This window comes from Notolepis coatsorum (genome assembly GCF_963971535.1).
Source record: "Notolepis coatsorum genome assembly, chromosome: 7".
Lineage (NCBI taxonomy): Eukaryota > Metazoa > Chordata > Actinopteri > Aulopiformes > Paralepididae > Notolepis > Notolepis coatsorum.
This window is the reverse complement of record NC_140171.1, coordinates 142,480,398-142,496,587: the sequence shown is the minus strand read 5'-3', so window position 1 is coordinate 142,496,587 and position 16,190 is coordinate 142,480,398. Positions and strand designations below refer to the sequence as shown.

General features: G+C 43.1%; 1 protein-coding gene across 1 annotated transcript in view; it reads left to right on the top strand.

Annotated features, from left to right (window-relative positions):
* The window catches only part of chtf18 (CTF18, chromosome transmission fidelity factor 18 homolog), a 104,790-nt gene that overhangs the window by 58,023 nt on the left and 30,577 nt on the right, over positions 1-16,190 (top strand). Inside the window, exons 18-19 of the mRNA XM_084318543.1 lie at positions 2,318-2,448; positions 14,828-14,972. Coding sequence (XP_084174669.1) covers positions 2,318-2,448; positions 14,828-14,972 — 276 coding nt within the window. The remainder of the gene's footprint in view (positions 1-2,317; positions 2,449-14,827; positions 14,973-16,190) is intronic.

The window sequence follows — 16,190 nt, the reverse complement described above, 5'->3', positions numbered from 1 at the left end:
CCGAGTCCCCCTGCATCGCGACTCGAAGCGCGCACACGCACACGCGGGCTCTCGGAGCGATCTCTATCTCTCTCTCCCTCTCTCTCTCTGTCTCTCTCTATCTCTCGCTCTCTCTCTCCCTCCCTCTGCCTCCCGTTTGAGGCAGTGTCGGGTTTCACTGTGCGCTATAGAGGGGGCGTTAGTTATGCAGATCAGTACCCTATTCACGTCAGGGAGTGGGTCAAATCAGAACAGCTTAGTTGAGTGAGGGAGGATCTCGTGAACTCGAGACTAGACTGATGAGTCAATATGATAATTAGAGACACAGACCCATTGATACTAACTCCTATTACTATAAAAACATGCTAAACACAGAAAAAAGTCATTTATAATGCATGTCCCCTTTAACCGTTTCACTGCGACAATATTGCCACACAACAAAGGGTTAACCCTTTCACAACCACACTACAGACGGTTAACCTTTCACTACCACACTACAGAAGGTTAACCCTTTCACTACCACACTACAGAAGGTTAACCTTTCACTACCACACTACAGAAGGTTAACCTTTCACTACCACACTACAGAAGGTTAACCCTTTCACTACCACACTACAGAAGGTTAACCCTTTCACTGCCACACTACAGAAGGTTAACCTTTCACTACCACACTACAGACGGTTAACCTTTCACTACCACACTACAGAAGGTTAACCTTTCACTGCCACACTACAGAAGGTTAACCCTTTCACTCCCACACTACAGAAGGTTAACCCTTTCACTACCACACTACAGAAGGTTAACCTTTCACTACCACACTACAGAAGGTTAACCTTTCACTACCACACTACAGACGGTTAACCTTTCACTGCCACACTACAGAAGGTTAACCTTTCACTACCACACTACATAAGGTTGACCTTTCACTACCACACTACAGAAGGTTAACCTTTCACTACCACACTACAGACGGTTAACCCTTTCACTACCACACTACATAAGGTTAACCTTTCACTACCACACTACAGACGGTTAACCCTTTCACTACCACACTACAGACGGTTAACCTTTCACTACCACACTATAGAAGGTTAACCTTTCACTACCACCCTACAGAAGGTTAACCTTTCACTACTACACTACAGAAGGTTATCCTTTCACTACCACACTACAGAAGGTTAACCTTTCACTACCACACTACAGACGGTTAACCCTTTCACTACCACACTACAGACGGTTAACCTTTCACTACCACACTATTGAAGGTTAACCTTTCACTACCACACTACAGAAGGTTAACCTTTCACTACTACACTACAGAAGGTTAACCTTTCACTACCACACTACAGAAGGTTAACCTTTCACTGCCACACTACAGAAGGTTAACCTTTCACTGCCACACTACAGAAGGTTAACCTTTCACTGCCACACTACAGAGGGTTAACCCTTTCACTGCCACACTACAGAAAGTTAACCTTTCACTACCACACTACAGAAGGTTAACCTTTCACTACCACACTACAGACGGTTAACCTTTCACTACCACACTACAGAGGGTTAACCTTTCACTACCACACTACAGAGGGTTAACCTTTCACTACCACACTACAGAGGGTTAACCTTTCACTACCACACTACAGAGGGTTAACCTTTCACTACCACACTACAGAAGGTTACCGGCTGGAGCGTGGCAGGAGGGGGTGGGGCTGGAGCCTGGCAGGAGGGGGTGGGGCTGGAGCCTGGCAGGATGGGGTGGGGCTGGAGCGTGGCGGGGGGGGGGGGGGGGGGGCTGTCCAAGGCAAAGTTAACTAAAATGTGAGCCATTGTCACTGGGTTTGTAAGCCCATCCTAATCTGCGATTGTGGGGACGGTCTGAGCCTAAAACAGCAGAGTCACTAAGCTACTGCAGTTTTTCATATGTGGTAAAAGAGCCTATTTTAGGTACTCTACTCTACTCTACTAAAACAAGCCGTGTCATACATGTAATGAAAAGCTCAGTTCAGTGCAGAGCTCCAGGCTTGTGTCATTCTGGGACGTGAAAAGAATATGGATCCTCTCTGTGTAGGTTGTTGTCGTGTGTTACTGGCTCAGCGGATGTGTTTTCTAGCAGTGGATCCCGAGGTGTGATGATGATGATGATGATGATGATGTGTAAACCTCTTCCTCCCCGCAGTGGGTCCAGAGGTATGATGATGATGTGTAAACCTCTTCCTCCCTGCAGTGGATCCTGAGTTGTGTGATGATGATGATGTGTAAACCTCTTCCTCCCTGCAGTGGATCCTGAGTTGCGATGATGATGATGATGATGTGTGAGCCTCCCCCCCCCCCCCCCCCCCAGGTGAACCCTCAGCTGTTCAGCAGCAGGGAGAAGGAGCAGCTACAGGAGCTGATTGACACCATGCTGGCCTACAACCTGTCCTACAAGCAGGACCGCACCCCAGAGGGGCAGTACATCTTCATGTTGGAGCCGTGAGTACACACACACGCACACGCACACACACACACACACACACACCAGGGTTCGCACAAGGTCCTTAAAGTGCTTGATTTTTATTGACAAAAAAAAGTTTGAGGCCTGGAATTCCTTGAAAACAGCAAAAAAAATTATAACAAGGTACTTTTTTTTTTTTTAACACTTTGAGTGCCACGCCGGGTTTTCCTTTTTACCCCCTGAATGCCACCATCGGCGCCAATGTTAACGTTAATATCGCCTAATCTATGTTTTAAATTATGGCTATGTGTCTAATCTGCCCATCGCATTATCAAAGACTATTTTCCAGTCAGTGCTGTCAAGGCAGATTGGTTTTTTATCGCGTCATTTCCGTTTCAGAGCATTTAGAAAAGCACCCGTTTTGAGATAAAAAAACAGCCCATTCTGGACCATTCTATGAAAATCGTCTTTTACTGGAATATTCCACAACGTTGATATTCGTCTGCCTTTTTATGAATCGTTTTCAAATAAACGCTAGATGATCAATATTATACGTGCACGCAAGCACATTCGGGCCGCGCACGGATAATCGCCGCGTTGATTTCCTCTTGGACTTTTACAGTGAAACCGAAAGAGCCCATTTCACAAAACAGCTTATAACTTCATCAAAATTAGTCTGATTATCCTAACACTGATAACGTAGAGTCCTTACCTGACATCAGATGGTATCCAACTGGTATATTCCAATTCCTGATCACCATTCGAAAAAATCGATAAGTGTATAGATCCAACGCGATACAGTAGAACTCCATGATCAGCGGGGCTCAGAGGCTCCAGAATGAACTGTGGTAACCCCGGCTGGATCAGTGGACTGGAAAATGTGGAGTACCGGATTTTTTTCCCCATCCATTTTCATTGAGTCCATTCCAAAATCCCTTATGTCATCTGAAAGACGATAGGGGGCGCTTTTTTCCACATATGATCTCCGGCGGTGCTCGTGTATACTCGGGTAGGCTCGCGTGATGCAATATGATTTCAGATCGCAAAAAAAAAAAGTGTTAACATGAAACAAGACGAGCACAATACAGTTACCACAATAATAAACAAGACATCACCGGACAGATACAGCAATAATAATAATAATAATAATAATAATAATAATAATAATAATAATAATAATAATAATAATAATAATAACCATAATGACAAGACACTTAATAATTCAATGAATACAAATGAAACAGTTATAATATAAATCAATATGTAAAGAAAGGAACAGGAAAAAGGAAAAACAAATATATAAACTATATAGTGAAACATCTTGAGCCCCCAATAACAAGGTGCTTAAAAAGTCCTTGAAATTCAAATCAACCATTCACATTGAAAGTTTTGTTCATCCATGATAAAACATTTCTGAATCAAGACATTTATTTATTTAAAGTGTAACTAATTGTCGGAAAGTGGCTTTAAGCCATAAAAACAGCATTTAAAAGTTAATTGTATCCTTTATTTAAAAGGGCATTTAGCCCTTTTTAAATGAAAAATAGTGCTTAGGAAAGTACTTGAAAGTCGTTGAATTTCATTTAGCAATGTCTGTGGGAACCCTGACACACACACACACACACACACACACTTATTGCGACCAGATGTGTGTTTGTGGGGGTCTGAAGGGCATTACTCCTATCCACAGTGTGGGATTCTATGCAGGCTTAGATAATAATCCCTTTAAAACCAGGTGTGTGTGTGGGTGGGCATGCATCGTGTATGGGTGCCCGTGTTGGAGGAAAAGCATTTGAAGCACAGTTGCAAACTGCAAAGCCTTTCTAGAGAGAGAGAGAGAGAGAGAGGTATCGCTGAAGGATGGGTGGATGGACAGATGGATCAATGAACAGATAGATGGATGACAGATAGGTGGACAGCTAGATATGTGGACAGATACTGTAGGTATGTGGGATGAAAGGTGGAGTAAAAGAACCCCAGGAGGAGGAGAGGACGAGTAAAGGCGTAACGAGAAAGCAGTGACTCACACTCGGAGAGGAAAGTAAAGGAGGAGAATCTGAGAGAATCGCTGCGGGACATCCCGCCGGGGAAGCGGGGACCGTTTTTTTTTCAACCCGACAGAGGGGTGTCATCATCATCAGCACTTGGGACCGGTCCAGAGGAGAGAGAGAGAGCCGGTGGAGGAGCCATGCAGGGCCATGAACGGGCGGAGCAGCACCACCGCCACCAGGGGTCGTCCCTCCTGCAGGCCCGCTGTGACAACGTCCTGGTGACGAACGACTGGGGCCTGCCTCTCCTGGTGGCCCTGCTTCTGCTGCTGCTGGTGTACACCTTCCTCTACCTGCCCTCCCTGGCTCACCACAACACCACCCTCTGATCCACACTGACCACGACACCACCCTCTGATCCACACAGACCACAACACCACCCTCTGATCCACACAGACCACGACACCACCCTCTGATCCACACAGACCACCCTCTGATCCACACTGACCACAACACCACCCTCTGATCCACACTGACCACAACACCACCCTCTGATCCACACAGACCACGACACCACCCTCTGATCCACACAGACCACAACACCACCCTCTGATCCACACAGACCACAACACCACCCTCTGATCCAGACAGACCACAACACCACCCTCTGATCCACACAGACCACAACACCACCCTCTGATCCACACAGACCACAACACCACCCTCTGATCCACACAGACCACAACACCACCCTCTGATCCACACAGACCACAACACCACCCTCTGATCCACACAGACCACAACACCACCCTCTGATCCACACAGACCACAACACCACCCTCTGATCCACACAGACCACAACACCACCCTCTGATCCACACAGACCACAACACCACCCTCTGATCCACACAGACCACAACACCACCCTCTGATCCACACAGACCACAACACCACCCTCTGATCCACACAGACCACAACACCACCCTCTGATCCACACAGACCACAACACCACCCTCTGATCCACACAGACCACAACACCACCCTCTGATCCACACAGACCACAACACCACCCTCTGATCCACACAGACCACAACACCACCCTCTGATCCAGACAGACCACAACACCACCCTCTGATCCACACAGACCACAACACCACCCTCTGATCCACACAGACCACAACACCACCCTCTGATCCACACAGACCACAACACCACCCTCTGATCCACACAGACCACAACACCACCCTCTGATCCACACAGACCACAACACCACCCTCTGATCCACACAGACCACAACACCACCCTCTGATCCACACAGACCACAACACCACCCTCTGATCCACACAGACCACAACACCACCCTCTGATCCACACAGACCACAACACCACCCTCTGATCCACACAGACCACAACACCACCCTCTGATCCACACAGACGGACACGGACGCGCCATGTCGCATTGAGGTGGTCAAATATCTCCGCTAGATGCCAGCTATGCCAGCTTTGCCAGCCATTCATTATCGGCACATTTCTCTGCCAATGGGTTGTTTTTTGTCTGCAAGGAAAATCTGCGCTTCTTCTCTCTCTCCGCGCTTCTGATAACAAACCTCTCCATTGCGAGTGTCGAGGTTACACACAGAAGACGAGATGTGGCCTCCCCGATTATACATGCGCAGGGAAATGTGTATTGGAATACTGTGTGTCGGCCTCCGTTGATGAAGGGGCGAGACATGGCAAATGCACACAGCTGCCAGGTGGAAAAACTTAATCTGTGTTGGGCTCGTCGGTTTTTCTCTCGATTTTTTTTTGTATTGTTGCCAATGCGTGACCCCACTGTCACCTACCCGCGACCCCACTTTGGGTCGCGACCCGTAGTTTGAGAACCGCTGTTCTATCTAATACACTGTTTACTGGAGTCATTTAAATGTTGCTATGACAACGTGTGGGAAGCACCCAGGTGGACTTATTTGGAATAGCTTTTTTGTTTTACACCGCTTTTTGGTCGGCCAGGTTCCTGGGACACTGAATGAAACAATGGCCTTGTTACCGGAAAGAGAGGGCGATTCAAAGACGGAATAGGAGATTTTGAGAGACGGAAGGATGGACAGATTTATCTTTTGTCAATCTTTCCTTTCTTTTCGAACTGAATCCTCTCATTTTTGTTACCTTCTCGTCATCATCTCATGTTTTTTTAGTATTTCATAAGGCCTATATGTTGAAGGCTTTAGCAGTGTAGGATTATCATAATGTCCAAGGATGTATGTGGTGAATATGGCTTAACAGCGACACAGCTTTTAAATGTATGCGGTAGGGGTGTAGCGATGCATCGATCCTAATGTGACGATTCAACTGCATCTATTTAGTCTAATCTAAAGGCTGAGTGTAGGATTGGTTCTGCGAGGAGAGCTGGTATTCTGAACACCACTGCTGGCGAACTCTAAACCTATATTCATTCTAAAATGCAGCTATCATATTGAGATCATCTGTGGGGTAAATTACATTTTTCCAATGGGGGCCTAAGCCCATGTGAACAGATGTGAGGGGCAGTATACAGCATTAATGCGGCAAAATATTGTCAAAACCCTTATTGAAAAACAGTATCGGGTCCTCATTCTTGTTAGAAGTACAACACTTTTAGTAAAGTACACCAGGATTCCTTTATATATTTCCATTTTCTATCATTTTATCTAGGTGCATTTTGCATCTGCAATCCCACATTCAATCAGGATACTTCTACTTTCGTGGGTATTTCTTTTTGCCTCTTCCCACCCTGATGTAACTGTGATTATGTATCTAGATATACATCCATGCTAAAAGCTGTGATAGCCAGTATCGGTCGACATACTATAATGGTGGGTTTAGCCCTTTCACTGCCACACTACCAAACGGTTAACCCTTTCACTGCGACAATTCACAGAAGGTGAACCCTTTCACTGCCACACAACAGCCGGTTAACCCTTTCACTGCCACAAGACAAACGGTTAACCCTTTACTATCACACAACCGACGGCGACCTACTTAAAAACATGCCGCTTTTAAGTAGGCTAAAATGATGTGCGAAGCCGCTCTAAAATCTAATTTGTTTCTTTGTTGCAATGTTAAATATATAGGCTATATATCTGTGCTGTGCTTGATTGAGAAGTGATGCATAGGGATGATTTTATCGATACGATTCCATTATCGATTCTGCTTATCGATACGATTCTTTATCGATTCCCTTATCGATTCCTGATACCTTTGTAATTTAAATAAATAAATTGGAAATGCAACAGAACTAAGGTGGTTAGAATAACAACATGCAACTTGACATTGTGATTCTGATTGTCATTTATCATTTATTGTTGAGCCCCCATGTCAGAAAAATACAAAAACTGTAAAAAATAAATTAACTATACACTTAAATAAAATAATGTATTTGAGAACTAATTTAATCTATTGAACTGTAGTTGCATTCAATAGGTCGTTATTGCAAAAGAGACTTTGTTAGCAATAACCTACCTGTATAAATAAAGGCTAGCTCAGTGTTCTCTCTCTGTCTCTCTCTGCAATGAGCATGGCTATTTAGCTAGCTAGCGGCTAACGTTACTTTACCATGTAAATGAATGACTAGGATGCAAAGCACTTTTAATTTTCACTGCACACACAATATCGAGCCCTTTAGGTTTTCCTAGTCAAGGAATCAAATAGTCTGCTATGGCTGCATGCATGGCACTAACGTTATTGTTTTTAAATGCGCAACTGTCGGAAAAACATGGCATCGATAAGAGGAATCGATAGTCATGGAGGCATGCGATTCCAGGAATCGGACAATTAGGAACCGGTTCCCAATCGATTCCAATTCTCGATTCCCATCCCTTGGTGCACTATTATTATGAAATTCCACACTCTGTTCAAAATGGCCGTGATGTAGCGAAGCCACTCTAAAATGTTGTATGCACTTAAAACGTTCACGTGCCAATATGCTATGCCTATTTCTCAATTCTTGAAGACGTAGCCTAGTCCGAACACTAGAAATGCACCTCTGAAGGTTTCAGCACCACGGAGAGCGCCATAGTGCACGTACAGGCTCAGGGGAGGAAACTAACTTTTTGGCTTACCAGCCAACTGGCGAGTATATGATTTTTTTTACCAGCCAAACAGAGTTTTTACCAGCCATAAATAAATCGCTAATTGTGATAATTACTTCTTTGTATGTCTTCGTCTAAAAAAATTATTTTCAATCATAGTAATAATCACACCGTGTCTCTACTCTTTAAAATATTTATTACCATAAAACATTAATAAGTGTCTCTACTCTTCACAATATTAGCATAAAACATATATTAATCAGACCGTCTCTACTCTTCAAAATATTAGGATATCACATATTAACATGAAAGAGGGAACTATTCTGGACTGGGTTGGGCTGAACTGGGCAGTGAAAGATGCTGGGCTGGGTTGGGCAGGGAAAGTTGGGCTGGTCTAGGTTGGACTGGGCTGGGAAGTGAAAGAACCAAGCATTTCACTGTAATGTAATAGCTAAATAAAACAACTTGAACTTGACTTGTTACATTTGCACTCTGGTTGGATGCCAAACGTATTCTGGTTGTACTGTACTTGTGCTGTATGATGACAATACATTGGAATCGAATCTCATGTCAACGCTAGAGGTTCAGCAGGTGTATTCTGAATGACAAGTATGACAACATCACCGTTGTGAAGGGCATATGGGCGAGTGGTGATATGGGGGGAAACCCGGTAATAATTCGGTAATAATAAAATGTCACTCGGCTGCATTTAAGCAAAGCCGCTCAGTATAGTCATCCTGGACTCGTCCACTATGTTGAACGCGCATATGGTAGCTTGTTACATGCTAGGTAGCTAGCCGGCTAATGCTGGTTGACTTGAGTGAACGCCCACTTGTCATTCTCATCCGACTCGAAGGAGACGCGTCGCATGCTGTTGTTCGCCCCCATGTCAGACTGCACTGATATCCGAAAGCGACGACTCTACATGCAATTATTTTCATCCACTGATGTGTTTTTGTCTAAGTTTGTCTACGTTGTCAAGCCGGTGACAGGAGTCTGTAGGGCCCCACGCAGTGGTCTGTCCACTTCCCCTAGATGGGCGGCATCTTCTAGAAAACGAGTGTTCATTGGAGGAGCTTAGAGCGCAACGATGATGTTCATTGGTTATGGATTATTATGAGGCGCAAATGGGAGGGATCATAAGGGGGGAGTCAGAGTTCGGCTTGTGCCAGTGAGCGAATAGGCAGATTGCAGAATGATTTTTTTGTTTTGTTTTGTTTACTACTCGCCAGTGTGGCGAGTGCTCTTCATGAATCACTCGCCAAACATAAAGAATACTCGCATTTGGCGAGTAAAATGGCCTAATTTCCTCCCCTGTACAGGCTGCTTGAGGAATCTATTTTATTATTTGACCGTGCAGCTTCAAGTCGAGCCTTAAATTCTGACCAAGAGCATATTTATAAAATAATAAAATAATTGAATTTCACTCTTCCCAAGCTCCATGCTGCATCTATTTCTCTGGTCCGTCCACGCACCGGTCATGAGGGAGAACAACCTCTTGACAAACAGCTTGTGCGACAACATAACCAGCTTGCGCTGATTCGACTAGGCTATGTAACATACAGTACTTGCGGTGCATTGGCGCATGGTTGGGGATTAATGAGAGGACAAAAACAATAATGAATATATTTAAAATTGTTTATTGAAATGCGGGACACTTGTTGAAATGCGGGACATTTTTCTTCTGTTGCGGAATGCGGGGCAGAAGGCTAAATGAATAAATGACGTCATATTGAAATACTGCGCTACGGCACTAAACCACTGCTACGAGCCACCAATATGCCGATAAGTAGGATACTGTACGTGTTATGAGCGAAAGACACTTTAATCGCCCATTTGAGATTGGCTATACTGCGCTCCTTGTGCTTGCCACATCCGTATACAGTAAGCAAGGCAAGGTATTGAGCGAGCTTTAGCGCTGTGTTTGTTACCGAATAGAATGTTCAGCACTAGGCCTGTTATGTTGTTGAGCGCTGAATCTCGTGTTTACAGAATATTCATGTTATGGAATACCATAAACATTTTTCTTGATGTTTCCTTTTTTTAAGAAAGTAAAGAGGCCTATGTTCATATCAGTGAGCACAATTTGTAACACAAAAAGAGAGACGTGTAGCCTATTTATTTATTTAATATTTTATTTAATCATTTTATTATTATTTTATTTGTTGTGCCATGCCTAAAATAATAGTCAAGCATAGCATTTTCTTATACAATAATATATCATTTTTTGTTATATGAAAGAATGTTACAATAAAAGCTTTTCTATACATTTGTCTGGTTGATTGATTGAAAACGTTTAACAGATTGCAGAATGGGTACAATACAGTACAGCTCAATACAACAACAACTGCTAAGAGGATGAAGACCAGAAAAAGACTTTCGGTTTACATAAGGGTCCTCCATTTTCAATTCATCAAAACATTTAGAGACATACAAATATACAGTACTATGTAAGAAAGAGAGAACATCATAAAAATAGAAGAAAAAAAAATTACCTTTTTTTGTATTAAAAATATATATATATATATATTGCCAGGGCACAAATAACAAAATATCATTATCGGCCGATTGTGTTACTTGAACAATCGGTATCGGTCTAGAGAATTTTCATATCGGTGCATCCCTAATGTGTATGTGTCAACAATACAGAAAGACAGAAAGCTCTTCACAAAGATGGGTCATTATGTGTACGTGACAAAGCTCTTCTCAACTCTGGCCTGTATGGTAGGGGGGCAAGAACCGATCCACTACTCAAAACAATCCACATTGAATTCAGTTTGATATATGCAAAAAAAAAGAATTAGCCAAGATAGAACCTCTTGGTTTAAATGCTAAATGTTCAATCAGGCAAAAGCCCAATGCAGCATAGAGCACCATCTCTAGTGTAAAGCATGGTGGTAGCATCTAGTTACACCATCCATACTGTAACGCATCTAGTTACACCATCCATACTGTAAAGTATCTAGTTACACCATCCATACTGTAAAGCATCTAGTTACACCATCTAGTTACACCATCTAGTTACACCATCCATACTGTAAAGCATCTAGTTACACCATCCATACTGTAAAGCATCTAGTTACACCATCTAGTTACACCATCCATACTGTAAAGTATCTAGTTACACCATCCATACTGTAAAGTATCTAGTTACACCATCCATACTGTAAAGTATCTAGTTACACCATCCATACTGTAAAGCATCTAGTTACACCATCCATACTGTAAAGCATCTAGTTACACCATCTAGTTACACCATCCATACTGTAAAGCATCTAGTTACACCATCTAGTTACACCATCCATACTGTAAAGTATCTAGTTACACCATCCATACTGTAAAGCATCTAGTTACACCATCTAGTTACACCATCCATACTGTAAAGTATCTAGTTACACCATCCATACTGTAAAGTATCTAGTTACACCATCCATACTGTAAAGTATCTAGTTACACCATCTAGTTACACCATCCATACTATAAAGTATCTAGTTACACCATCCATACTGTAAAGTATCTAGTTACACCATCCATACTGTAAAGTATCTAGTTACACCATCCATACTATAAAGTATCTAGTTACACCATCTAGTTACACCATCCATACTGTAAAGTATCTAGTTACACCATCCATACTGTAAAGTATCTAGTTACACCATCTAGTTACACCATCCATACTGTAAAGTATCTAGTTACACCATCTAGTTACACCATCCATACTGTAAAGTATCTAGTTACACCATCCATACTGTAAAGTATCTAGTTACACCATCCATACTGTAAAGCATCGAGTTACACCATCTAGTTACACCATCCATACTGTAAAGCATCGAGTTACACCATCCATACTGTAAAGTATCTAGTTACACCATCCATACTGTAAAGCATCGAGTTACACCATCCATACTGTAAAGCATAGAGTTACACCATCCATACTTTAGGGGTCAGCAATTAGGTCTGGCCACGGGCCAGATTTTCCCCAAGCCTTTGCTTGGCGGGCCAGGATAAAAAACAATGGCTAATTTAATATACTGAGTACCGCGGCGGGTGCATACACTTAATAATAATAATAACTTTATTTGTATAGCACTTTTCATACAGAGGTTGCAGTTCACAGTGCTTCACAACAGTAAAAAACAGGCATAAGCGAGCACTCGCAAATGGCGGACCCTGATGTAAACAAGACGAAAGTCTTTCTCTGGTCTGCATCCCCTTAACAATTGTGTGTATTGCGCCGTACTGTATTGTACCCATTCTGCAATCTGTTAAATAAAGTTTTCATTCATTCATGAACAGCAGATCAGCTGTTGCAGATCACCGCGGCGGGTGATGAACCAGAATGCATGAAAACACGACTCACCATACCTTGTTTGTTGTTAAGTCCTCCAAAATCCCTGCTAATGTTTGAAACATGTCCAATATCCACTCGCCACCCTCCAATTCCAGATTGGCGTTGAATGCAGCTACTTTATCTGCCAACTTGAACACAGTTGTCATAATTGCCTCGCTGTTGTAGTTGCTGTCGCCACATATTATGCAGAGAGGACGTCGGCTCGGCACGCAAGAATCACCGACCTGTTGCGATAAACCCGTATTTTAAGTATGGCTCCTGTTTATTAAAAGAAGCGTTATATTTCCCCGTTGCAAAGAAGCTATCCAAAGATGTTTTTTTTTTTTTTTTAACACATTTTTTTACTCGCTCGCATCTCGAACGCGGAAGTGAAAGTGCGTTAGGGAAATATACACGCGGCCCGGTGGGACTATTCCATTGGTTCTCCCATTCCACGTGACCATTTCTAGCATTTCAATTGGCTATAGTGTCAGACATGCTTTTGATGATTACCGGTAGATAGATACAGCTTCACAATAAAAGACACCCTGGCGTCCCGAGTGAATATTTCCCGTGCGTAAAATAAATATCATATTCTCAAAATAATCTGACGGGCCAGAAATTATTGCTGGCGGGCCAATGTCGGCCCGCGGGCCGCCTATTGCCGACCCCTGCTGTAAAGCATCTAGTTACACCATCCATACTGTAAAGCATCGAGTTACACCATCCATACTGTAAAGCATCATAGACGGAGCAAAATACAGACACATTGTTGAGGGAAAACCTGCTTACTTCTGCAAGAAGGTTGACATTAGGAAGGAGGTTCACCTTCCAGCATGACTACGACCCAAAACGCCGCAACAGTGGACGAGCTAAAATAGAAGAAAATTAATAATGTTCTCAAATTCAGTCAGTCCTGACGTACATCAAATGCAGTCGGGCCTGACCTAAATCAAATGCAGTCGGACCTGACCTACATCCCACTAAGCGTCTGTGGAAGGACTGGAAGAGGACGGTAAAAGGTTTTGATTTAGTAGGTTTTAATTGTGGGCTGTAAGAAACGGGGTGCAGTTAGACTTAGAAGGAGCACTGTATGTCTCAGTGTATTTATAGCCGACCATGGGGTGAATGAGTCATACACTACACTCACACACATACACACCCACACACACACGGGCACACACTCACACACACACACACACACACTCTCACCCACCCACCCACACCTATTTAAAGATGTGTGCATGTGCGCGCCTGTGTGCGTGCGTTCCTGCCCGTGCCCGTGTGTGTGTGTGCCCGTGTGGGTGTGTGTGTGTGTGTGTGTGTGTGTGAGGGAGAGGGGGATCTGCTTTAAGAGGATTATAGAGGATTAGAGAGCGACAGATTCAGGGTTTTATTGTAGAAACCATGTCATAGGATCAGCTCCATTCTGCCAGCCTTCACTGTGTGTGTGTGTGTGTGTGTGTGTGTGTGTGTGTGTGTGTGTGTGTGTGTGTGTGTGTGTGTGTGTGTGTGTGTGTGTGTGTGTGTGTGTGTGTGTGTGTGTGTGTGTGTGTGTGTGTGTGTGTGTGTGTGTGTGTGTGTGTGTGTGTGTGTGTGTGTGTGTGCGCGAATGAGTGTGTATGTGAGTTGACTACAGTGTGTTGTGTGTGTATGTGAGTTGACTACAGTGTCTGTGTGTGTGGTAGACCAGGGCTATGTGTATTATGTAGTTCACTAGGTAGAGCTGGGTGATTAAACCGAAAATGTAAGAGTACCTGACCTCATTTTGACAGTTAACCTTTTCACTACCACACTACAGACGGTTAACCTTCTGTAGTGTGGTTTTGAAAGGGTTAACCCTTTGTTGCGTGTTAGTGAAAGGGTTAACCTTCTGTATTGTCACCGTGAAAGGGTTAACCCTTTGGTAGTGAAAGTGTTCATTCCGCTGAATGTATAACCAATCACATGTTGACGGACAATATCTGTGTCTGCGTTGTTTATTTGTGTGTAGAGCATACTATATTAAGTGTATATGTGTATGTGTGTGTAGGCGTGTGGATGAGGTAGTGAGGTTTCCAGGCTTGCCTCCCCGACGCCAGCTGACCTACCAGGCCAAGCAGACGATCAGCAGAGAGATGGAGCAGGAGAAGATGAGGAGAGCGGAGCAACTGAGGCAGCTACGCAACCCCGCAGTGGTGAGAGAGACAAGACGGACATATTCCTTCAATGTTTCTAAAACGATAGTTGTTTTAATCATCTTTTTGTAAATGAAATATATAATAGACACGACTTCACAGGACAATAATAACACTAACAATAACAATAAAAACAATAGCATCACAAAAATAATAAATATACTTAAAAATATAAATAAATAAAATAATACAATTATTTACTACAGATACCACAAAAGACATTTCCTCCCATACATTCCCGTTTTATACTGTGGTGAATATGAGTATAGTTTTAGAGTAATCCTGTCTAATCCCAGAAAACGCCCACTATGCAGCGCTTAGCTCATTTCACAAAAAAACTTGGCGTTTCTCGCTTGTATCAACAATCAATCTGAAATCAATGCTATATTATCGGTATTATGTTTCATCATGAATGCATGAAAGGGGGGGGGGGGTCGTTTTTCTATGCTTCGATCGTCACCAACGGAATACGCTACACACACACATTACACACATACGTTCGGATCGCGGGGAAAGGATTATTCGAGATTGATACCATATAGCCCTTACCTTGACTAGGATGTACTCCAAAAAGAATATTCCAATTATCTGATCGCCATTCCAAGTATTGATGTCGATCGTGTTGCCAACATAATCCACCAAAGAACATGAACCGGGAGTGCTTGATTCTCCTCAATCCATGCGTTATAAACACTTGTCCTGCCCGACAAGGAAAACCGGGCCCAGACTTTTTAGATCGACACAGCGGCGGCAGGCGGCGGTATTGGACGTTTGCGATCTCAGACTCATTCCCAATGATAACAAAGGCTCCCTCGATGTATTATGAATGGGAATATCGAATAAAAGAAATAACGATAGAAAACCTGACTTTTCTCGAGTTTGGCGCTCAACCGTCGGCGAGTTAACCCGACTTTATCTGCGAGTGGCGTCCAATGAGTTAAGATGTAAAAGTAAATTTTTTATGTCACCATTTATGTTATTCTGAGTCTAGAACCAGGGTTCGCACAAGGTCAGTGCTTGATTTAAAAAAAAATTATAATAATTGAGGCCTGGATTTCCTTGAAAACAGCAAAGAAAATGAACAAGGTGCTTAAAAAGTCCTTGAAATTAAAATCAACCATTCGCATTGAATGTTTTGTTCATCCATGATATAATTTATAGAAATCTATTTTTTTGGTTATGTTAATAAAATCTGACGAGTCGCTGTCTCGCACGCTC